The sequence below is a fragment of the Aquarana catesbeiana genome, linkage group LG04, assembly GCF_042186555.1.
Source record: "Aquarana catesbeiana isolate 2022-GZ linkage group LG04, ASM4218655v1, whole genome shotgun sequence".
Lineage (NCBI taxonomy): Eukaryota > Metazoa > Chordata > Amphibia > Anura > Ranidae > Aquarana > Aquarana catesbeiana.
In genome coordinates this window covers 201,508,638-201,531,870 of record NC_133327.1, presented here as the reverse complement: position 1 = coordinate 201,531,870, position 23,233 = coordinate 201,508,638, and the positions used below count along the sequence as shown (strand labels likewise).

Sequence of the window (23,233 nt, the reverse complement as noted above, 5' to 3'; positions counted from 1 at the left end):
ATGCAATCTGCAGTGTAGCTGAGCATCATGGGAAATGTAGTTCCAAAACATCTGGGGTGCCAAGGTTCGCCATCACTGTACTAGGATATCTTTGGAGTGTGGGAAGAAACCGGAGTGCACAGAAGAAACCCACATAAGCACAGGGAGAACATGCAAACTCCACGCAGGTAGTGTTCTGATTTGGATTCGAACAGAGAACCTTAGAGCTGCAAGGCAGGCTAACCACTAAGACACTGTAAGACTTAAGCTGGAAATAGATGGTTCGAATCTCAGCTGGTTCAGCAGGGACTAGCTGAGATTAGAACTATGTATGGGCAGGCACATTATATCGATTGATCAACTTGTGTACAACCAGGATTTTCATATGATTATTGCTGACGGGACGGCTCTTCCTGCCCCCCCCGCCCGCCGGGAGAACACAATAGCTCCACTCTGAGGGATTTTCTTTCCTGCAACCCGTGATTGCAGGAAAGAGAATCTCTCCATCTATGGCTGGCTTAATACACTGCCCTATAAAATAAGATCTCTATGCAGTAAACATTGCTGGCACTGCCTACACGTGAGACAATGATGTTTATCTAGAGAAAACAATGGACACAAATAGCCAAGTAGAATTAAAAATAATTCACAGCTACCCCAAAGTTTCTGAAGCAATTACTTGACTTATATGTTTGGAGTTCTGTTAAATAATGTGGGACCAATCATCACAACATAACCACTGATTTTTTTGAAGGCAGTAAGAAACATTGAGGTAGTGACACCAAACTTTTCGAATGGTCTGAATTTGCACCACACCACACCAAAAGTAGAGCATGCACTACTTTTGGAAACTCACTGCAACCCCATCACATGGTACGTCTGTACCATGCGAACCATTGCGGGCAAATGTATTGCATTTGCGACCTGCATTTGGGGTGTCATTAACTTAATATTGACAACCGCTGCAGTGCTTTTTGAACGCTGTGTAGGAAACTAGCACGGAATGCAGGTTTTCCCCCCACCACGTTCTGGTGTGTACTGGCCCTTAGGGTGAGTGAAAGAGAGCAGCAAGAGCCAGCAGCTGGTCAGAGTTTGCAGGAGAAAAGCATACAGCTATTTGGGGATCATCACAAGGTAGGTATCCGCTTTTTATTTTATTGGCCACAGGTTCACTTTAAACTGTAAATTCTATAATGTTTATTTCTCACCTTGCACTACTTTGTCGCACCCATTCTTAAATTAAACATCTTTCTGTTTTAAGTATTAAGCAATGTCTCAATTACAGAGATCACTCTATTCCAGGCCTTTATCAGGGTAACCTATCATCATCTGTACTGATCGAGTCACATTCTGTCACAAGTCCAGAGTGATATAATTTTATCCTCCACTTCTTGCATTTATACGGCTCTAATCTTCCATCTTTAATAAACTTTCTATTCCGCTGCGGAGTGCTGCAGTAATGGAAAGGTTATCTCTTTGATGTATGTTTAGTTCACTGTGCTGGATGCTATAAAGATCTGCTAACTATTGACTTTCCTGAAATACTCCCTCATGTCATTGGGCCTGAAACTCCTCTCACACTTTGCTGGGACAGCACTCTTCCTTCTTCTACACTACAACAATAAACTAGATTATATATAAATTACAAAATCGAAGAGTGTACAGAACTACCTGTGCAAAAATTAACCTCAATATCCAATGTTTCAGTTGCAAACCTAATTGGTAAAATTTAGTCTTGTTCCATATTTTAGACAGAAATGCATCATTTTTATTTTATTTTTTTATATAAGAAAATAGGAAATCACATATAATAGTTTAGAAATGATTCTCCACAATATATTACAGAATACGAAAATGGAATAAAGTCACATTTTGTATTTTTAAAGCTGAACTCTAGGCAGATACAGTATAAAAGACATGAATGCAGTTCTGCATTCATTTTAAAACTTCATTAAACGTATGTTTTTAGTGCAAGCACTGTAAGTATTTGTCTAGGCATCAGTCTCTTGCAGTTCCTGTACAGCAGAGCTTAATGTGAGGGAAAAAGAAGCAGCACAAGGAGTCAATCAGTTCATGTGCTATCAAGCAGCATGCTGATAAGAGGTCAAAGCGGAGCGACAGACAAATGAGCTCATGACTGTGCTGCTTCTGCTTTACTGTTCAGTCAAAAGCATGGGTAAGCTCATGGTTGTTTGGGGAGAGGAAGTTAGTTGGATTATGCTGACCATTATTCAACCCGGGAGACCAAAGACATCTAGTAGTAGAAAAGCCTTACTGCGGACAACACTTCAGATTAAGGGTAACTATTGTAGCAAAAGCTGCTTTTTTTTTTTTTTTTGTTTTTATTTAGTGATCTGCTTTAAAGTGTATCTATAGCCTTAAAACTTTTTTCCGCTATTAACCACTTGCCGACCGCCTAATGACGATATACATCGGGAGAATGGCACGGGCAGGCAAAATCACGTACCTGGTATGTGATTGCCTTCCCGCGGGCGGACACCCCCCCCCCCGGTGCCCGAGGCGGTCGGCTTTGGTCTGGCAGTGATCAGAGATGAGGGGGAAGCCATCCATTCGTGGCCCCCCCTTCGCGATCGCTCCCAGCCAATGAGAGTCGTCCCCTGCCTCTGTGTAGTACACAGAGGCAGAGGATGTGATGTTATCTCTCCTCGGCTCGGCAGTTTCCGTTCCGGCGCCGAGGAGAGAAGACATCTGAGTGAGTTGCACAACACTACACCTCACAGTAGAACATGCCAGGCATACTTTACACCCCCGATCCCCCCCGATCGCCCCCCAATCACCACCCCCCTCCCCCCCCCGTCACACTGACACCAGGCAGTTTTTTTTTTTTTTTCTGATTACTGCATGGTGTCAGTTTGTGACAGTTAGTGTTGTAGGGCAGTGAGTGTTAGCCCCCTTTAGGTCTAGGATACCCTCCTAACCCCCCTAATAAAGTTTTAACCCCTTGATCACCCCCCGTCACCAGTGTCGCTAAGCGATAATTTTTCTGATCGCTGTATTAGTGTCGCTGGTGACGCTAGTTAGGGACGTAAATATTTAGGTTCGCCGTCAGCGTTTTATAGCGACAGGGACCCCCATATACTACCTAATAAATGTTTTAACCCCTTGATTGCCCCCTAGTTAACCCTTTCACCACTGATCACCGTATAACTGTTACGGGTGACGCTGGTTAGTTCGTTTATTTTTTTATAGTGTCAGGGCACCCGCCGTTTATTACTGAATAAAGGTTTAGCCCCCTGATCGCCCGGTGGTGATATGCGTCGCCCCAGGCAGCGTCAGATTAGCGCCAGTACCGCTAACACCCACGCACGCAGCATACGCCTCTCTTAGTGGTATAGTATCTGAACGGATCAATATCTGATCCGATCAGATCTATACTAGCGTCCCCAGCAGTTTAGGGTTCCCAAAAACGCAGTCTTATCGGGATCAGCCCAGACACCTGCTAGCACCTGCGTTTTGCCCCTCCGCCCGGCCCAGCCCAGCCCACCCAAGTGCAGTATCGATCGATCACTGTCACTTACAAAACACTAAACGCATAACTGCAGCGTTCGCAGAGTCAGGCCTGATCCCTGCGATCGCTAACAGTTTTTTTGGTAGCGTTTTGGTGAACTGGCAAGCGCCAGCGGCCTAGTACACCCCGGTCATAGTCAAACCAGCACTGCAGTAACACTTGGTGACGTGGCAAGTCCCATAAGTGCAGTTTAAGCTGGTGAGGTGGCAAGCACAAGTAGTGTCCCGCTGCCACCAAAAAGACAAACACAGGCCCGTCGTGCCCATAATGCCCTTCCTGCTGCATTCGCCAATCCTAATTGGGAACCCACCGCTTCTGCAGTGCCCGTAATTCCCCCATTCACATCCCCAACCAAATGCAGTCGGCTGCATGAGAGGCATTTTCTTTATGTCCTCCCGAGTACCCCTACCCAACGAGCCCCCCCAAAAAAGATGTTGTGTCTGCAGCAAGCGCAGATATAGGCGTGACACCCGCTATTATTGTCCCTCCTGTCCTGGCAATCCTGGTCTTTGCATTGGTGAATGTTTTGAACGCTACCATACACTAGTTGAGTATTAGCATAGGGTACAGCATTGCACAGACTAGACGCACTTTCACAGGGTCTCCCAAGATGCCATCGCATTTTGAGAGACCCGAACCTGGAACCGGTTACAGTTATAAAAGTTACAGTTACAAAAAAAGTGTAAAAAAAAAAAAACACAAACAAAAATATAAAATAAAAAAAAATAGTTGCCGTTTTATTGTTCTCTCTCTCTCTATTCTCTCTCTATTGTTCTGCTCTTTTTTACTGTATTCTATTCTGCAATGTTTTTTTTTTTTATGTTTTATCATGTTTTCAGGTATGCAATTTTTTTATACTTTACCGTTTACTGTGCTTTATTGTTAACCATTTTTTTGTCTTCAGGTACGCCATTCACGACTTTGAGTGGTTATACCAGAATGATGCCTGCAGGTTTAGGTATCATTTTGGTATCATTCTTTTCAGCCAGCGGTCGGCTTTCATGTAAAAGCAATCCTAGCGGCTAATTAGCCTCTAGACTGCTTTTATAAGCAGTGGGAGGGAATGCCTCCCCACCGTCTTCCGTGTTTTTCTCTGGCTCTCCTGTCTCAATAGGGAACCTGAGAATGCAGCCGGTGATTCAGCTAGCTGACCATAGAGCTGATCAGAGACCAGAGTGGCACCAAACATCTCTATGGCCTAAGAAACCGGAAGCTACGAGCATTTTATGACTTAGATTTCGCCGGATGTAAACAGCGCCATTGGGAAATTGGGGAAGCATTTTATCACACCGATCTTGGTGTGGTCAGATGCTTTGAGGGCAGAGGAGAAATCTAGGGTCTAATAGACCCCAATTTTTTCAAAAAAGAGTACCTGTCACTACCTATTGCTATCATAGGGGATATTTACATTCCCTGAGATAACAATAAAAATGATTTAAAAAAAAAAAATGAAAGGAACAGTTTAAAAATAAGATAAAAAAGCAAAAAAATAATAAAGAAAAAAAAAAAAAAAGCACCCCTGTCCCCCCTGCTCTCGCGCTAAGGCGAACGCAAGCGTCGGTCTGGCGTCAAATGTAAACAGCAATTGCACCATGCATGTGAGGTATCACCGCGAAGGTCAGATCGAGGGCAGTAATTTTAGCAGTAGACCTCCTCTGTAAATCTAAAGTGGTAACCTGTAAAGGCTTTTAAAGGCTTTTAAAAATGTATTCATTTTGTTGCCACTGCACGTTTGTGCGCAATTTTAAAGCACGTCATGTTTGATATCCATGTACTCGGCCTAAGATCATCTTTTTTATGTCATCAAACATTTGGGCAATATAGTGTGTTTTAGTGCAATAAAATTTAAAAAAGTGTGTTTTTTTTCCCCAAAAAATGCGTTTGAAAAATCGCTGCGCAAATACTGTGTGAAAAAAAAAAATGAAACACCCACCATTTTAATCTGTAGGGCAATTTGCTTTAAAAAAATATATAATGTTTGGGGGTTCAAAGTAATTTTCTTGCAAAAAAAATAATTTTTTCATGTAATCAAAAAGTGTCAGAAAGGGCTTTGTCTTCTAAATGTTGTGCATAAAATGCCAGGACAGTTCAAAACCCCCCCAAATGACCCCATTTTGGAAAGTAGACACCCCAAGCTATTTGCTGAGAGGCATGTCGAGTCCATGGAATATTTTATATTGTGACACAAGTTGCGGGAAAGAGACAAATTTTTTTTTTTTTTTTTGCACAAAGTTGTCACTCAATGATATATTGCTCAAACATGCCATGGGAATATGTGAAATTACACCCCAAAATACATTCTGTTGCTTCTCCTGAGTATGGGGATACCACATGTGTGGGACTTTTTGGGAGCATAGCCGCGCACGGGACCCCGAAAACCAAGCACTGCCTTCAGGCTTTCTAAGGGCGTAAATTTTTGATTTCACTCTTCACTGCCTATCACAGTTTCGGAGGCCATGGAATGCCCAGGTGGCAAAAAAAAACCCCAAATGACTCCATTTTGGAAAGTAGACACCCCAAGCTATTTGCTGAGAGGTATAGTGAGTATTTTGCAGACCTCACTTTTTGTCACAAAGTTATGAAAATTGAAAAAAGGAAAAAAAAATTTTTTTTCTTGTCTTTCTTCATTTTCAAAAACAAATGAGAGCTGCAAAATACTCACCATGCCTCTCAGCAAATAGCTTGGGGTGTCTACTTTCCAAAATGGGGTCATTTGGGGGGGTTTGTGCCACCTGGGCATTCCATGGCCTCCGAAACTGTGATAGGCAGTGAAGAGTGAAATCAAAAATTTACACCCTTAGAAATCCTGAAGGCGGTGATTGGTTTTCGGGGCCCCGTATGCGGCTAGGCCTCCAAAAAGTCCCACACATGTGGTATCCCCATACTCAGGAGAAGCAGCTAAATGTATTTTGGGGTGCAATTCCACATATGCCCATGGCCTGTGTGAGCAATATATCATTTAGTGACAACTTTGTGCAAAAAAAAAAAAAAAATGTGTCACTTTCCCGCAACTTGTGTCAAAATATAAAATATTCCATGGACTCAACATGCCTCAAAGCAAATAGCTTGGGGTGTCTACTTTCCAAAATGGGGTCATTTGGGGGGGGGGGTTATGCCATCTGGGCATTTTATGGCCTTCAAAACTGTGATAGGTAGTGAGGAGTAAAATCAAAAATTTACGCCCTTAGAAATCCTGAAGGCAGTGATTGGTTTTCGGGGCCCCGTACGCGGCTAGGCTCCCAAACAGTCCCACACATGTGGTATCCCCGTACTCAGGAGAAGCAGCTGAATATATTTTGGGGTGCAATTCCACATATGCCCATGGCCTGTGTGAGCAATATATCATTTAGTGACAACTTTTTGTAATTTTTTTTTTTTTTTTGTCATTATTCAATCACTTGGGACAAAAAAAATCAATATTCAATGGGCTCAACATGCCTCTCAGCAATTTCCTTGGGGTGTCTACTTTCCAAAATGGGGTCATTTATGGGGGTTTTGTACTGCCCTGCCATTTTAGCACCTCAAGAAATGACATAGGCAGTCATAAATTAAAGGCTGTGTAAATTCAAGAAAATGTACCCTAGTTTGTAGGCTCTATAACTTTTGCGCAAACCAATAAATATACACTTATTGACATTTTTTTTACCAAATACATGTGGCCGAATACATTTTGGCCTAAATGTATGACTAAAATTGAGTTTATTGGATTTTTTTTATAACAAAAAGTAGAAAATATCATTTTTTTTCAAAATTTTCGGTCTTTTTCCGTGTATAGCGCAAAAAATAAAAACGGCAGAGGTGATCAAATACCATCAAAAGAAAGCTCTATTTGTGGGAAGAAAAGGATGCAAATTTCGTTTGGGTACAGCATTGCATGACCGCGCAATTAGCAGTTAAAGCGACGCAGTGCCAAATTGTAAAAAGTGCTCTGGTCAGGAAGGGGGTAAATCCTTCCGGGGCTGAAGTGGTTAAAAAGAGTAGGAAAGTGTTAGAACCCTGTGTCTGGATTTCTGTGTCCCTGCTGGGGAGATTCAACCTCTTTGGAAAAAAATATGTTAAAAATGTTTAACATGTATATGAAAAATGTCAAATTTGCCCTGGAGGGCAAGCTGGTAATATGGCGAACCATTAGGTGTTTCTACTCTCCAACATCTACCAAACACTGCAACATCAGTCTTGAGTGGTCTTTTAAAATATTTCTAGTATTACCTGATATTCATGTATACAGTATATTGTCATACCACTATACCCTGCTTAGGCACAGGAAGCTGGGTGGGAAGGTATTATGGCAGCTTACAGTGGAGCACAGGGTCAACCTCTGTCTGGTTGGTTGTGCCCTGTAATAAGGGCCTTTGTATAGTCCAGTCTGCAGGCGGATGATTGAACCTATAATAGGTAATAGTGGTATCATCATATATATGAACTCTGTAATTAGCTGTTTGTCAGAAATTATTCTGTTTTGGGTTGTAGGGTAAAAGGACAAGTAGTTTTATACAATTATAGATATTTTTGCAGCCCTGGTGCTTACAGTTGGTGCCATGGAACTCTTTTCCATTCATCTCTACTAAGGCCAGCCATACACAAATTTCTTTCCTGCAACCATGGGCTGCAGACAGTGTTGATGTGGGAATCCCTCCTGCCGACCCCCCCCCCCCCCCCCCAAACCAGAGAAGACAGTGATTTTTGCTAGCGGTTAAAGCAGACGCTAGCGATAATCACAGGTAAAACCTGGCATGCTGGTCGTACCCAAGTTGATCAATCAATCAACTTGGTACATTCAACCTACCTATACATGGTTCAGCAGGAACCAGCCAAGATTGGAACTGTGTATGGCCTGCATTACTGTTCTGTTTTATGTTGGTGTCATAGTATTCTTAACTGAATAATTTGTGATAGACAACAAATGTGAGCTGATTAGCAGTTGAAGCCAACACAGCTGGTCCATTGTTTTATGTATGTAGTGCCCTATCAGCCTTCTTCCCAAAAAAAAGTGAAAATGAGTGTACTTTTCTAGATTAAGTATTTTAACTCTTAATAATTTGTAATTCCTCTAAAAACATTTACTTTTTTTGTACTTTGCACAGGTTGAAGTAAACTGGGAAAAAATCAAAGCCAAAATTGAGATGGAGCTTGCGAAAGAGAGAGAACGAGGTTCTGCTGGGCCAACCCGTAGCAGTGTGTCCATGTAAACTGACAAAACCCTCATTTACAGTTTGCCAAGTGAACAAATGTATACCAGTTTAAAAAAAAAAAACAATCCAATGGAGTAATTTCTCAGTAACATTAGAAATTGACAGCAGGCATCTGTTCCCTGGTGACCACAGAACATGCATCCACTTAGTATGTTTAAAGGTAACATTCCCAAAGATTGTTGGTCTTACCATGGTTCCTCCCTTTAACTGATAAAACTATTTATGGCATACTAAGCAGTCTAGGTTCCAGTAGCTTGTAGCTCCCTCTGCCTGTACCCAGGCAGGAAATATTTGGAAAGTAAATAAAGACAGCCATGGGACCACAAAACCCAGTAGTGACCAGTGAAAAGGTTGATTACACCTACAGGTGCTTATTTCTTTAATCGTACATCACGGGACACAGAGCCATAGTAATTACTTATAGTCCACCTTCAGGTGCTGGACACTGGCACACCCTAAACAGGAAGTTGCCTCCCTATATAACCCCTCCCATACCGGTAGCATCTTAGTTTTTTATTTATGACATACTAAGCAGTCTAGGTCCCAGTAGCTTGTAGCTCCCTCTGCCTGTACCCAGGCAGGAAATATTTGGAAAGTAAAAAAAGACAGCCATGGGACCACAAAACCCAGTAGTGACCAGTGAAAAGGTTGATTACACCTACTTAGCTGAAAGTCTGGTGGAGTTTTTTTATAATCCTAGTAATGCTACAATAAAATAGCTTTACTTCCTTAGCTTCAAATAATTCTCCACACATGGTCAAAAATGTTAGGACCCAATGCTTAGTGGTAAAGTGTAATTATCACACCACAAGGCCATGCGTTCAACATGCTACTACATTTCAGTGCCATTAATTTTCAAGGCAAAGCTTTAAGGCAATGCACCAGCTTTGCAGCACACTGTAAAGCAGTACAGTTCATTGCATTGGAAGAAAAGGTGCATGTGCAAGTTTTTTGTCCATTTTAGTTGTTGGTAGCCTGTTTAGTTGAATGGGCTGCCATAACGCAACATGGTGTTAACACATTCACTACCACAAAACACCAAAACAGGAGGGTGTGAAAGGGGCTTTAAAGATTCTTAATTCAAGACCTTGTCCAGTTTTGGCCCCTTGTAAAGGAACACACTGAGTGTGTGATGTATTTTATGCACTTCATCTAGGTCTACAGCCACATCATTGGAACATAGAATTCTGGTCTTGTTTCACTAAACTTTTATATTACTTAAATATAAAGATAACTAAATGTTTCCTGGGATATCATGTTATGTAACAGATAATTTGTGATAAACAATTTTCAAAATAAAGTAAAATGAGAGAATATAGCATATAATTGCATGACATATAAGGAATCCCTTGAGTTGTATTATGTTTTTGGCCCAGTCTTGTTTGTTCCTTTTATTTAAATAATGTTTTGACTTTTACAACATGCAAACCTTAAATGTTATTTATGATTATGTATATTTTGGACAGAAGGTATTTTTGTACTTTAACTACAAATAAAAAAACATTTAAACCAAATGTTCCATTGCTATCTATATAGGACTATTATACATAGTATTTCTTAAAACAAAATCATGCAGGGCAAAAAAGTAAGTTGATTGTAATGGTGGTCTCCACAGGTGCTTACTTCTTTAATCGTACATCACGGGACACAGAGCCATAGTAATTACTTATAGTCCACCTTCAGGTGCTGGACACTGGCACACCCTAAACAGGAAGTTGCCTCCCTATATAACCCCTCCCATACCGGTAGCATCTTAGTTTTTTCGCCAGTGTGCTACGCTGTCGGTCACAAGTGAAGATGTGCTGTGCTGAGCTCCACTGGAGCAATCCTTGCTGGGACTAGCTATGCAGCCGGATCCATTCAAAGTGTCTTTTAGGCCAAATTGAATGGTACCCGGGCCTCGTGTCTGAAGAAACAAGGTCTTTGCTTGTAAACACTTCTTTTTTTAGAGAGCTGGACCTTCTCATGCTTTGCTCAGAGATCACGCTGTGTCACAGAAGCAGCACACTTTTTTCCTCCAGCTAGCAGGCAGACCTCCGGTAAGTTTGGGGGGTTTTGCTTCCTCCAGACACCCCCACCTGGGCTGAACTCTTCCCCTCTTCATGAGGCTGAGTATAAAGAGAACTGAAAAAGATCGGCAATGCCGTTTTCTTTTACCACCCCTACTCGGCGGCGGCTTCCAGGTCTCCTCCATGCCATCCCTCCATCACTTACAAGCCGATCCCGTTGGATCGGAGGCCCGTGCTTGCACGGGAAAACTATTTTTTTGAAAGAGAAAGGAGGGGGGCGCGATGCAAGGTGGGGGCGGGGCTTAGCGCTGCGTTGATGTCCTCCAACGCGGGAGTGTGTTCACATAAAGCAAAGTGTCAAAGAGATTTTGAGTACCCATAAATACCCATACAAAAATATGAAACAAGACATACTGAAATTTGGTTTGTAGCCTAATATGAAATGCAAGCTGATATTTTAGGCTAAAGAATTAAGCATCTCTTGGCACTTCTGCCTGAGGCAGCATTTCCCAAATCTACATTGGTCACGACAAAGCTTTTGGTGTCTAAATGCCACCTGTGCTACTAAAAGTTACACGTGTATGATGAGAGCTATCATTCCACAAATACATTTCTTTCTCAGAATAAAAGACCCTGGCACCCTCAGAAGCATACAATCAACATTCATCCTTTAGTGCTTGGTACTGGTAACCAATAATCTACTCCTGCTAGACTCTTTTGTACATAAATATGGATTTTAGCCTTTACCTCCTATAGTGAAAATACAGTTAGTATAATCAGTGATTCTAAAGGAAACATTGTGGGATTGCTGGACAGGCAGTCAGCCTAACCTTTGAAAAAAATTGCTTAGTTCTCCGCAAACTTTATTTTAGACCACTTCAGTTATGCTCCTGGATCTTGTAAAGCAGGGATATGCAATTAGCGGACCTCCAGATGTTCCAAAACTACAAGTCCCATCATGCCTCTGCCTCTGGGTGTCATGCTTGTTGCTGTCAGAGTCTTGCTATGCCTCATGGGACTTGTAGTTCTGCAACAGCTGGAGGTCCGCTAATTGCATATCTCTGTTGTAAAGGTTACCACATGAAGCTTGACTTTAGCTCAGTAAAATTTTACTTAAAGTAAAACTAAATGCAATTGTTTTTTTTTAATTTTAGATAGTTGTAACTCCTTGTTTTCCAATTTGACAGAAATGGTAAACATGACAAATAGAGAGGGTGAATTTTCCTAATGAGGGCCAGACAACAACGACAAAAAAAAAACCTGACAGGTGTTCTAATCACACTCCACTCTTTCCAAAACTTTAAACAGAGTTTTGCCTTTAGTTATACTTTAAAGTGTTTGTAACCCTAAAAAAAAAAAAAAAAAAAAAAAATCTGATCTGTCCCTCTCTAAGCTGTAAAAAAACCTGGCTGATCCTGCCTGGTTCTGCCCTCCCCCTGTAAACTAATCACGGTTTATCATGGCTGCTGAGCCCTGACACCATTGTCAGTTGACATGCCTTTGTTATCCACAGCTCTCCTCTCCCCCCCACATGCCTGTCAACTCCGTTTGTCTGTGTGAGCCTTCTCCGCCCCCCCACCGCTATTGGTACTAAAGTAAACTTTAAAAATTTTCACTGCCAGCCCCTCGGTTTTATTTAGCAATGACACACAGTGTAAGGTAAGTTTTTTTTTATTATTTTTTTTTTTTTAAAGCAAAGCCTCTAAATACCTTTTTCAGAGATCTTCAGGCCGGTCACGTGACTCCAAGCTGCTCTCCTACTCCGATCCAGGGCTAAAGCAGGAAGGGCTGAGCGGCCAGCATGGCGGTCATGTGACTCCCTGGCTTACGTCAGAGGGAGATCTTGGCCACTCCGACTGTAGCCCTGGATCAGAGTAGGAGTGGCCGGGAGTCACGTGACCGGCCTGAAGATCTCAAAAAAAAAAAAAAAGGTATTTAGAGGCTTCGTTTAAAAAAAAAAAAAACAATTATACAACGTGTTATGCTTGGATACAAGACACTTTAAAGTCTGTTACATGTAATGTGTTACATACATTCCACTCTATAATTTTAAAATTGTATATTTTTCATGGGATACATTTGTTCTATCATTAAGGCTTAGTTCACACTGCCGCGACTTGGGATCTGACTTGTGAGAGCCCAATTTACGTGACATGTGAAATCCCATTTTAGTCAATGAGAGCTGTCTTATTTAGCACTACTGAAGTCGCTGCGACTTCAGAAAAGGTTCTTGTACTACTTCAAGGTGACTTCTATCTGACTTTTATTCTCTTCTATTCTATACTTCCGTCAAAGTAGTACTCAAATAGCACCGCAAGTCGCGCATCTTTCAGATCGCGGCAGTGTAAACTGAGCCTTAGAGTGAAATATTATAAACCTGGTTCAAGGGAAATTTACTATGTAACTAACTAAACAAGTTTGAAGAAAAGTGAACTAGTGGTAATTTGTTTGTGTTTTTAGCTAAACCCAGATATCAAACCATAATTTCATGAAGAAAATTGACCATTTTGCTAATATCTATATATAAAAAAAATTTAAAAATGTAAAGGTGCCATACACTTTTCATAAAATATAAATAATGGAACCTCTGCGCTACTATATGTGTGAGTTAGACAGGGTGTGTGTGAAAAACATTAGAGTGATGCTGCAAAATCAGATAGTGCTCACTGGATCACCATGAAAGATAACTGTAAAAATAGGATTTCGCGCAAACACATGTATCAAATAAAGCGTGCCACACCAATAAAAAATCAAAAAGAAGTGTCCAATAATGATAAAGAAAAGTGTAAACTTCTATCTTCCTGTTGGATACTATAATGGAAAATTGGCTGGGTGATGTAATTTCACATATGATCAATGATAGGATGATATCCTTCCCTTAAAAAAGTCTCCCATTGCCCTTACCTTAAAGGGCGTAAAATAAAGCCTTGGTGTAGATACAGGTGGTGGTCCGGGAGTGACTGGAGTCTGTCCTCTGGTGGTGGTTCCTGGTGTGTTGAAACTTGGGGTACTTCTGGTCAGGAACGATTCCGGGTCCTGGGCTCCATGGCTCTAAAGTTGCCGACTTCTGATGACGCAATCTGCTCTGCGACGTCCGCACCTCACCTACACACACATTATTGGACACTTCTTTTTGATTTTTTATTGGTGTGGCACGCTTTATTTGATACATGTGTTTGCGCGAAATCCTATTTTTACAGCCATACACTTTTCAGTTTGGACCAAAATATAATGTACACATGACGTATCAGAGGTGAAACTAAAATTTCCTACAGTAGGCTGTGACACTTATAGGTTGATTTAGTGATGGCAATAAGGCTACTCAGCAACGGAATTTACCCTCAATGTGCTCCAGAGCCCAACAAATCTCCTTATTATTAAAGTGGTAAAACATACAGAACACAAAAATAGAGGACTGCATTTGTTGGTACTGTATGTTGAATTGTATCCAAAATATACTGAGCCCCGGCTCACACTATTGCAATGCAGGAACTAGCGCGATTCCAGTGCGGGTTCCCACATCGCATCTCCCTCGCAGGCAGTTCACACTGCCCTCTACAAACCTCAGTGGGTGTCAATACAAAGGTAATGACACCCCCAGATCGGATCGCAGTACAAACTGTGAATTTGGACAGGAATGCGATCCGATTCCAGTGCGGGAAGAAAAGAGGTTCCTGCAGCATTTTCGTGCAAATGCAATGCGTGTTCAGCCATACAAATTCACATTGCACAGACATTGCATGTGATCTTCACAGCAATGTGATGTCTGTGTTTGCAATAGTGTGAACCCAGGCTCAAACCAAACTACCTAATACAACACAAAACAAGAAAGTACCGTATTTATCGGCGTATAACACACACTTTTTTCCCCCCTGAAAATAGGGGGCAAATCTCGGATGTGTGTTATACACTGATAGTGTACCTCAGAGGGGAAGGAGGGGGATGAACACCGCCGGAATTCACCAAGCCATCATCTCCTGTTTACTCGGCTCTCACGTCACACACACACAGTCCTGCCTTCCGCCACCAGCATTGGACCAGTCTATCACAGGAGCTCGTCCAATGCCGATGGCAGAGGCGTGTTTCCTGGACTGTTCAGACTGCATTGATGAGAGATGGTATTTATTTATTTATTTATTAAATGCTTAACCTACGCAGTCTTACTCGAAGGCCTCAATGCTCAAGTGGGGCTGCAGATGAGCATTGAGGTTAAAAATTGGCATTAAATAGCTTGTATTCATGGGAGATGGGCTGCAGATGGGCATTGATCAGGCTGCATTAATGGGAGATGGGGAGGCTGCAGATGGGCACTGACCCTTACTTTAATTCAAAGTTGTTTATTTAAATTTTTTTTTTCTTCCCTCTTAAAATGAAGGTGCGTGTTATACACCTGTGCATGTTATACGCCGATAAATACGGTAGTGAGAATTTATTGAAAATTATATACCCCAGCTGGTATTTTTTTTTTTTTGTCGTGTTAGCTGGTAGCCACTTTAAAATGCTAGCAGTTTTTTTTTTTTATTTTATTATTTCAGCATATTAAAAGGTGTCTAAAAGACTCCGCCATAGGTTTTGCATTGTTCACCATATGCCGAATCCCTCTATTATACTCAGCTGTGCGGAAAGATTAGAGGAACTGAATTTATACTCACTTGAGAAGAGGAGATTAAGGGGGATATGATCAACATGTACAAATACATAAGTGGTCCATATAGTGAACTTGATGTGGAGTTATTCACTTTAAGCTCATCACAGAGGACAAGGGGGCACTCTTTACATCTGGAGGAAAGAAGATTTAATCTCCAAATATGGAAAGGCTTCCTCACAGTAAGAGCTGTGAAAATGTGGAATAGGCTCCCTCAAGAGCTGGTTCTGTCCAGTTCGGTAGATTGCTTTAAAGGCCTGGATTTTTTCTTAAATGTACATAATATAACTGGATATTAATATTTATAGGTAAAGTTGATCCTGCCTCTTAGTGATCAGGAAGGATTTTTTTTCGCCTGCTGGAGCAAATTGGATCATGCTTTGTTGGGGTTTTTTGCCTTCTCTGGATCAACTGTAGGTATGGAATTGTGTATATAGGATTGTAAAAAATAATTTTTTTTTTGTTTTCTTTTTTTATTAGTTGAACTAGATAGACATGTGTCTTTTTTTCAACCAAACTATGTAACTATATACTTGGTGCCTAGTAGAGCAATGATGCCATTGAATTGGCATGTATGCTTAGCTGTATATCCACTATTACATTGTATTCAATTTACTTTCTTATAATCTGCTGTCTGCAGAAAACATTAAAGCATCACTCTACCTTTCATGTGAGTTATCATTGATAAACACTGTATATGTACAGTCCAATTTTCACCAGTGTATATCAGTTTATTTGTGTTCCTTTTATTCTGTCTCTTATACAATAGTTATTCACGCTCTACTGGACTCTTTTAGTAATCCAATCCAATTAAATGTGGATAACTACTACTAGCTGTGTTGTGACCTGGATAAATGTAAACCTTCGCAGACGTTTTTCAGCTAAGATCAGTCTTTGTTTTTTTGTTTTTTGTTTTTTTTTAAGCCGTTCGTCTGGTTTTTGTTGCATGCTAGTCTCATGTCGAAAGTGAAGAGGTTACTAACCATATGAAAATTCTTGTACGACAGAATACAACTTCAGAAGTGTCGTAATGTGTTGAATAGTTTTGCATGTATTCTTTCATTTCTGAGCATACATAGTCTTGCACTTACGTTTTTTCTTTTTTTCGTATGAAAACCATACTAATTATATGAAAATCAGACGTTGTGTTCACATTCAACAAAAACGTTATAGTCTGCACATCCAGCTTTTGTCGGACGAAAAACCGGAATCGGCTGTCGAAAGTACCATACTAACGATCCGAAAATCACCAGATCGTTCGTCGGACGAAATTTTACTGCCGATTTTCATATTGTGTGTACAGGCCCTAACCCTCCCTTTGCCTGTTATGGTTTTGTAATGTTTGTCTACCAGCAGAAAACAATCCATGCGCATACTTGACCGTTTTTGAAGCAGTGCATTGTGGGACTTAAATGACAGATTTGAAAATTTACAAGATAAAATCAACAAGGCAAGGATAGATAGTATAATTGGGTCTAATCATAAGTTCTCACCATTTTTACCAGCTGTGTGGTTTAATACCCTGTACACAATAAAGCAACATTTCTTTCCTTCACATCTTTTTTATGCCCTACTCTCAATTGATTGCACCTATATTACACTTATAGTGAATTTGTTAGGGATTTTAACAAAAATAAAATAGAATAAGTTAAAAAAGTAAAAGACTTGCCAAAGGAGAAATGCAGGATGAAATCACCTGCAGATGTACAGTATATGGTACCTGTTTCTGTGCCCTTGCTGTTTTTTTTTTTTTTTTTTGTGACCTGCAGGTGTACCTGCTCATCAAATATTACAGCCCCCCCCCCCCCCCCCAGTTTATTTCTTTTGTTCAGCCTAATTTCCAACCTATACAGAGTGGATGGACAAATCTGCAGTTCCAGCTATGGTATTGTGTTCGGCCAACAATTTTCTGCCTGGCTCCTTCAATTATAAAATGATCTTAGGTGGGAGGAACAGGAAAAGTAACGCATAATTTCATCTGATTTATCAGAAACTGGCCAAAACGTACTCACTGTATAGCCAACTTCAGGGCCTAATTATTGTGGGGGAGGGGGGGGGGATGGGTGATTCACGGATGGAAGGAAATGTATTGTGTGCAATGGCTAATTTGTTGCATTCTAAGCTTTTTCTTCTAAATGATTCCACTGAAACACAGACATGCAAATAGCTACTTATTTTGCATATTTATGACTTATGAGTTTTTGTACTTTACCTAGTGCTTTACATTGGAGAAGGTATTGGGGTCTAACTCTAATTTTATTAAAACTTACCAGCCAAAATGCTAAATAGGACCCACAATTATTGTATTTAGACGGGAGGCCAGTGCACCAAGGCAATATGGCTATGTTGTTCCATGGGGGCACAGTCAGGTTATTGCTTTGTTTCAGTTTTCAGACCTTTATCTGACACACCAACAGTTAAACTGCTTAGCAAGGAATTTAGAAAAAACATGTCTGAAATGATACTTTTGGGTCACTGGAAATCTTTTATTTGATTATAGGTTTTATCCATGACTCACATGATTGCAGATGGAACCACAGGTTTAAAGTAGGAAAATGCTGCGGTCAGCTTCACTTCATTGGGCCCTAGAGCGCAGTATTGTTACAAACTCATTGATATCCCAGGGTTAATGTGTCCTCTGATGTTTTCTCCATGCAGTCTTACATTTATATGCAAACTGCTATTGTACTTAAATACATTTTAAGAATTATTAAATATAAATGTCGGGTTTAGAAACCCTAATTACTCCAGCTGTTGGGAGATAAAACTCATATTATACCCTGCTGTTAGCACTAGTGAAGAGTATGCTGAAATGTATAGTTCTGGACAGCAAGAAGGCAAAAATATCTTGCAGGTGGAACAAATCTTTGCAAATAGGAGCATTTTTTTTACTATACATACTTTATTGTGTGGTTAGTGAAAAATAAATGAAACCGTTCCATTACACCTAGCAGGTTATATTAAAAAAAAACACTGATTGCTTTTCCAGCTGCTTATAAATAGAAGTGAACAGGATGTATGTTGCCGGGCTTTGTACACAATTGTTTATTAAAGAGTCTAGGGGGCACAGTACTGGTAGGAACACATGATTCATTTAGGAGGGAAAATGATATTATAAGCAGTAGGTCTTATTGGCCCAATATAAGCTATTTACATTAATTTTGAAAATCCAAAACCTTAAAGAAGGAGAATTGAAAAAAGAAACATTGTTACTTTATCTTTTGACAATATCCTTCTTTTCTAATGAATTCTTTAAAGATCTCCACTATAAATCATTTGATTTATTTTGGGTGAAGGGAGATAACTGCAACCTGTTTTACCACTTTTGCAGCCTTGAATTTGTAGATTAAACACTAGTTAAAGAGGAGCTCCAGTTATTGTAAAAAATTAAAAGTTAATAGCTACAAATATATTTTTATATACAGACACCAGTCCAGGGATCCAGCGCTGTCATCACACGAGCCATTTTTTTTACCCGGTCTTTGGGTCTCCAGCACTGCTATGTTTACTGTGGGAAGCCAGCTGTGACTTCCTGGTGTTTCACAACTGGCTTCCCACTGTGCATGCCTAAAGTCTAGTACACACGGGCCGAATGTCGGGCGGCATCGGCGGGTTGACTAGAAACCAGCTGACATTCGGCCCACGTGTACTGGACTCAGTCCGACAGAAGCTGGCATGACCAAAAAATCTCTGCCGATCAGCACTCTCAGCCAGTGGCTGAGAGAACTGACTGGATTGTTCCGGCAGGGGGGCTGTCCCCCTGCCAGAACACAATAGGACAGCAGAGGAGATCACTGTACAAACGTTGGGTAATTAGTACAGCAGCTCCTCCTGAGCTGTCATCCTGCTGGGTTTAATAGAAAAATTCCTGGTGTGTATGAGGCTTTAGATGCGCTGCATTTTCTGATTGCTCCCGTAACCACCTGGGACATGTGATGTGACCCCAGAGGTTACGGGTGGGGAGGGGATGAACTGCTCATCTAAGTGAACCAAGCAGAGGTATGAGCGGTACCTGCTCCCTGAAAAAAAAAGAACTTTCCAATACAGGCAGAGAATGGGGAAGAGGATCAGCGTAACTTCACTTTTCAGGTGAAGTTCTGCTTTAAAAGTGTGATGTTACAGCTTTAGGTAGATGCCGAAAAGATAGATCATCAAATGTTCTTTATGTCTTATGGGGATTCCAATGCTGAGATTTCTTTAGCAAGAGTAAAGCTGGCCGTACACTAGTAAAGTTTTGTTTGAAAAATTTCATGTTTAGAATATTCCATTTTCTATTCGTTAGTGGGGCACATCGACATTCGGTTTTAACCACAATAATGAGAAAACTCAAATGAGCAGGATGGATTTTTTTTTCTCAAATGAGCAGATTTCTAACAGTGTATGTGTTTTTTTCCGAAAAGTCCATTTGTTCCAAAATCGAATGGAAATGGCCAATGAAATTTTGAATTGCTTTCGAACAACATTTATCAAGTCATTGAATGTGCTGAGAATGTTCGTATACACGGTCCTTCAAAAACTACTAGTGTATGACCAGCGTAAGATGGGTAATAAATATAAAACAAAGGTTAAACATGGGTGGCTGAACCAAAACGTAAAATGTCATATTAAGGACATAAAAATGTCCTTTAAAAAGTACAAAGCGGAGGGGTCATTATCAGCGTTCCAACAGTAAAAGGAATGCAATAAGAAGTGTAAGAACGCAATCAGAGCGGCTAAAAAAAAAAAAAAGACTATGAGAGAAACATAGCAGAGGAGAGTAAAAAAAATCCCAATAAATGTTTTAAATAAACTAACAGTAAAAAGGCGAGGTCAGAACACATAGGCCCCATAAAGGACAAGGAGAAGGCAGCTGTACTAAATGCTTTCTTCTCCTCAGTCTGGAAAAGGAAGGGTATAACAACCAGGACTGTATGGTTTGTAACATGTCACAGGATCTACCCTTGTGGCTAACAGAGTCTAGAGTCCAGGAAAGAATTAGAGAAGCTCAACATAAATAAATCACCAGGACAAAATGGCTTACACCCAAGAGTCCTTAAGGAACTCAGTCAGGTTATAGCCAGACTGCTATTCCTAACCTTTATGGACAGCATACTGATATGATTGGTACTAGATGATTGGCAAAAAGCCCACGTGGTACCATTATTGAAAAAAAAGGGCACAGATATATTCCTGGAAACTACAGGCTTGTCAGTCTAACAGCGGTAGTATGTAAACAATTTGAGGGGATGATAACGGACTATATCCACAAAGCTCCTGATTCACTCCCTGGTTATCTCTCGCCTTGACTACTGCAACTCACTCCTCATTGGTTTACCTTTAAATAGACTATCGCCCCTTCAGTCCATCATGAATGCGGCTGCCAGACTCATCCACCTTACAAACAGCTCAGTGTCTGCTACCCCTCTCTGCCAAGCCCTCCATTGGCTACCACTCGCCCAACAAATTAAATTCAAAATACTAACAATAAGTTACAAAGCCATCCACAACTCTGCCCCCAGTTACATCACTAACCTAGTCTCAAAATACCAACCTAATCGCCATCTCCGTTCCTCCCAAGACCTCCTGCTCTCTAGCTCCCTCATCACCTCCTCCCATATCCTCCTCCAGGACTTCTCCCGAGCCTCGCCTATCCTCTGGAATTCCCTACCCCAATCTGTCAGACTGTCTCCAAATTTATCCATTTTTAGGCAATCCCTGAAAACTTTCCTCTTCAGAGAAGCCTATCTTGCCTCCATCTAACAACTGCACTATCTTCTCCATTAGCTCATCCCCCACAGCTATTACCCTTTTGTATAACTTGACCCTCCCTCCTAGATTGTAAGCTCTAACGAGCAGGGCCCTCTGATTCCTCCTGTATTGAATTGTATTGTACTTGTACTGTCTGCCCTAATGTTGTAAAGCGCTGCGTAAACTGTCGGCGCTATATAAATCCTGTATAATAATAATAACAATAATATCCAAGAATTTGCTGATGAAAACAGTATAATTAGCAGTAATCAGCACGGGTTTACGAAAGGTCGCTTTTGTCAAATAACTTATTAACATTCTACAAGGAAGTGAGCTACCATATGGACAAAAGTAGGCCAGTAGATGGTGTATCTGGATTTTGCAAAAGCATTTGATACCCCACCAACAATGTCAAAAAGCTATTCTCCATAACCTCATATATTCCAAATGCTCTGCATACTGGGAGTCTACATTTTTAAGAGGGTCTTGTAATTTCTGTTGGAGAGGCTGTAGCCAAGTAGGCACTTTAATGCCGCATACACACGATCGGAAATTCCGCCAGCAAAACTCCGATGGGAGCCTTTTGTTGGAAAATGCGACCGTGTGTATGCTCCGTTGGTCTTTTGCTGGCGGAATTCCAGCCAGCAAATGATTGAGAGCAAGTTCTCTATTTTTCGGTTGGGAAAAGTTCCTACCCGAAAATGCGATCGTCCTTACAAATTTCCACGCTCAAAATTCCTACGCATGCTCGGAAACAATTCGACACATGCTTGCAACCATTGAACTTCATTTTCTCGGCTCGTTGTAGTGTTGTACGTCACCGCATTCTTGACGGTCGAAAGTACAGAGAACTTGTGTGTGACCGTGTGTATGCAAGGCAAGCTTGAGCGGAATTCCGTTGGAAAAACCATCCAAGTTTTTTCCGACGGAAAATCCACTCGCGTATGCGGAGCATAAGTCCCATGCTATGGAACTGCCCACATGTACACAGCTTCTGGAACACGGTGGATATCATCTTTCAGCTTAACATCTTGATGGCAATATTAAGTGTGGATGTGGAGAAAATCACCTTAATGCCCCGTACACAAGTTTTTTTTTACGGAATTCCACTCAAGCTTGCCTTGCATACACACGGTCACACAAAAGTTCTCTGAACTTTCAACCATCAAGAACGCGGTGACGTACATCACTACGATGAGCTGAGAAAATGAAGTTCAATGCTTCCGAGCACGCGTTGAATTGTTTCCAAGCATGCGTAGGAATTTTGTGTGTCGCAATTTGTACAGACAATCGCATTTTCAGATAGGAACTTTTCCCGACCGAAAAATAGAGAACATGCTCTCAATCTTTTGCTGGCTGGAATTCCACCAGCAAAAGACCGATGGAGCATACACACGGTCGCATTTTCCGACAAAAAGCTCTCATCGGAGTTTTTCTGGCGGAATTTCCGATCGTGTGTATGCAGCATTACACTGAGAGCTATCTTTATGCAGGTGATGTTTTCAGCATGCCTAACTCTGCTGCGTAAGTGGAAATACTCATTGCTCGCCAATGTGGGGGAGGTGGTCAAGCAGCTGGAAGAAATGCATAGTTATGAACAGCTTATGGCATATAGGAGGGTAACATTACTAAGTTTCACAATAGGTGGGCTGGATAGGAACATTTTTTTCAACAAGAAAACGTATTTGGCTAGTACATACTCCCACTTTTAGAACCTCAATGACATGTAAGGAAGTCTGATACATAATCTGTATAACGTAGATCTTGGGCTACAAGCAATCTCGGGGTACTGACCTATGCATATACTCTAAGTTTAAAGTAAGCTTTACCTATGTTACAAGTATGTTGTAGTTCTGATGTTGGTATGATATAAAGAAGCAATCTGTATTGCACCTTGCTTATACTGCTTTATTGTTTTTTTTTTTCAGCATGTTGTGTTTTACTCATAAGCATGGATAACATTATGTACATTATTCTTTTTCTGTTTCAAATGAAAACTAGTGTACAATTCACCTCTGATTTGCTTTTTATGAATATATTTCAAAACTAATAAAAATCTATTACAATAAAAGCATTTGATACAGTGCCCCACAAATGCTTAATCTACAAACTGAGGTTGGTGGGTATAGACCATAGCGTTTGTTCTAGGATA

The 23,233-nt window shown here is 40.9% G+C and overlaps 1 protein-coding gene across 5 annotated transcripts in view; it reads left to right on the top strand.

The window, feature by feature from the left end:
• Positions 1-10,214, top strand: part of IFT80 (intraflagellar transport 80) — a 204,193-nt gene extending 193,979 nt beyond the window's left edge. For all 5 annotated transcript variants that reach the window (XM_073626109.1, XM_073626112.1, XM_073626110.1 and 2 more), the window contains one exon: positions 8,593-10,214. In XM_073626109.1, coding sequence (XP_073482210.1) covers positions 8,593-8,697 — 105 coding nt within the window. In that variant the 3' untranslated portion in view covers positions 8,698-10,214. The remainder of the gene's footprint in view (positions 1-8,592) is intronic.
• Positions 10,215-23,233: the final 13,019 nt, after the last annotated feature.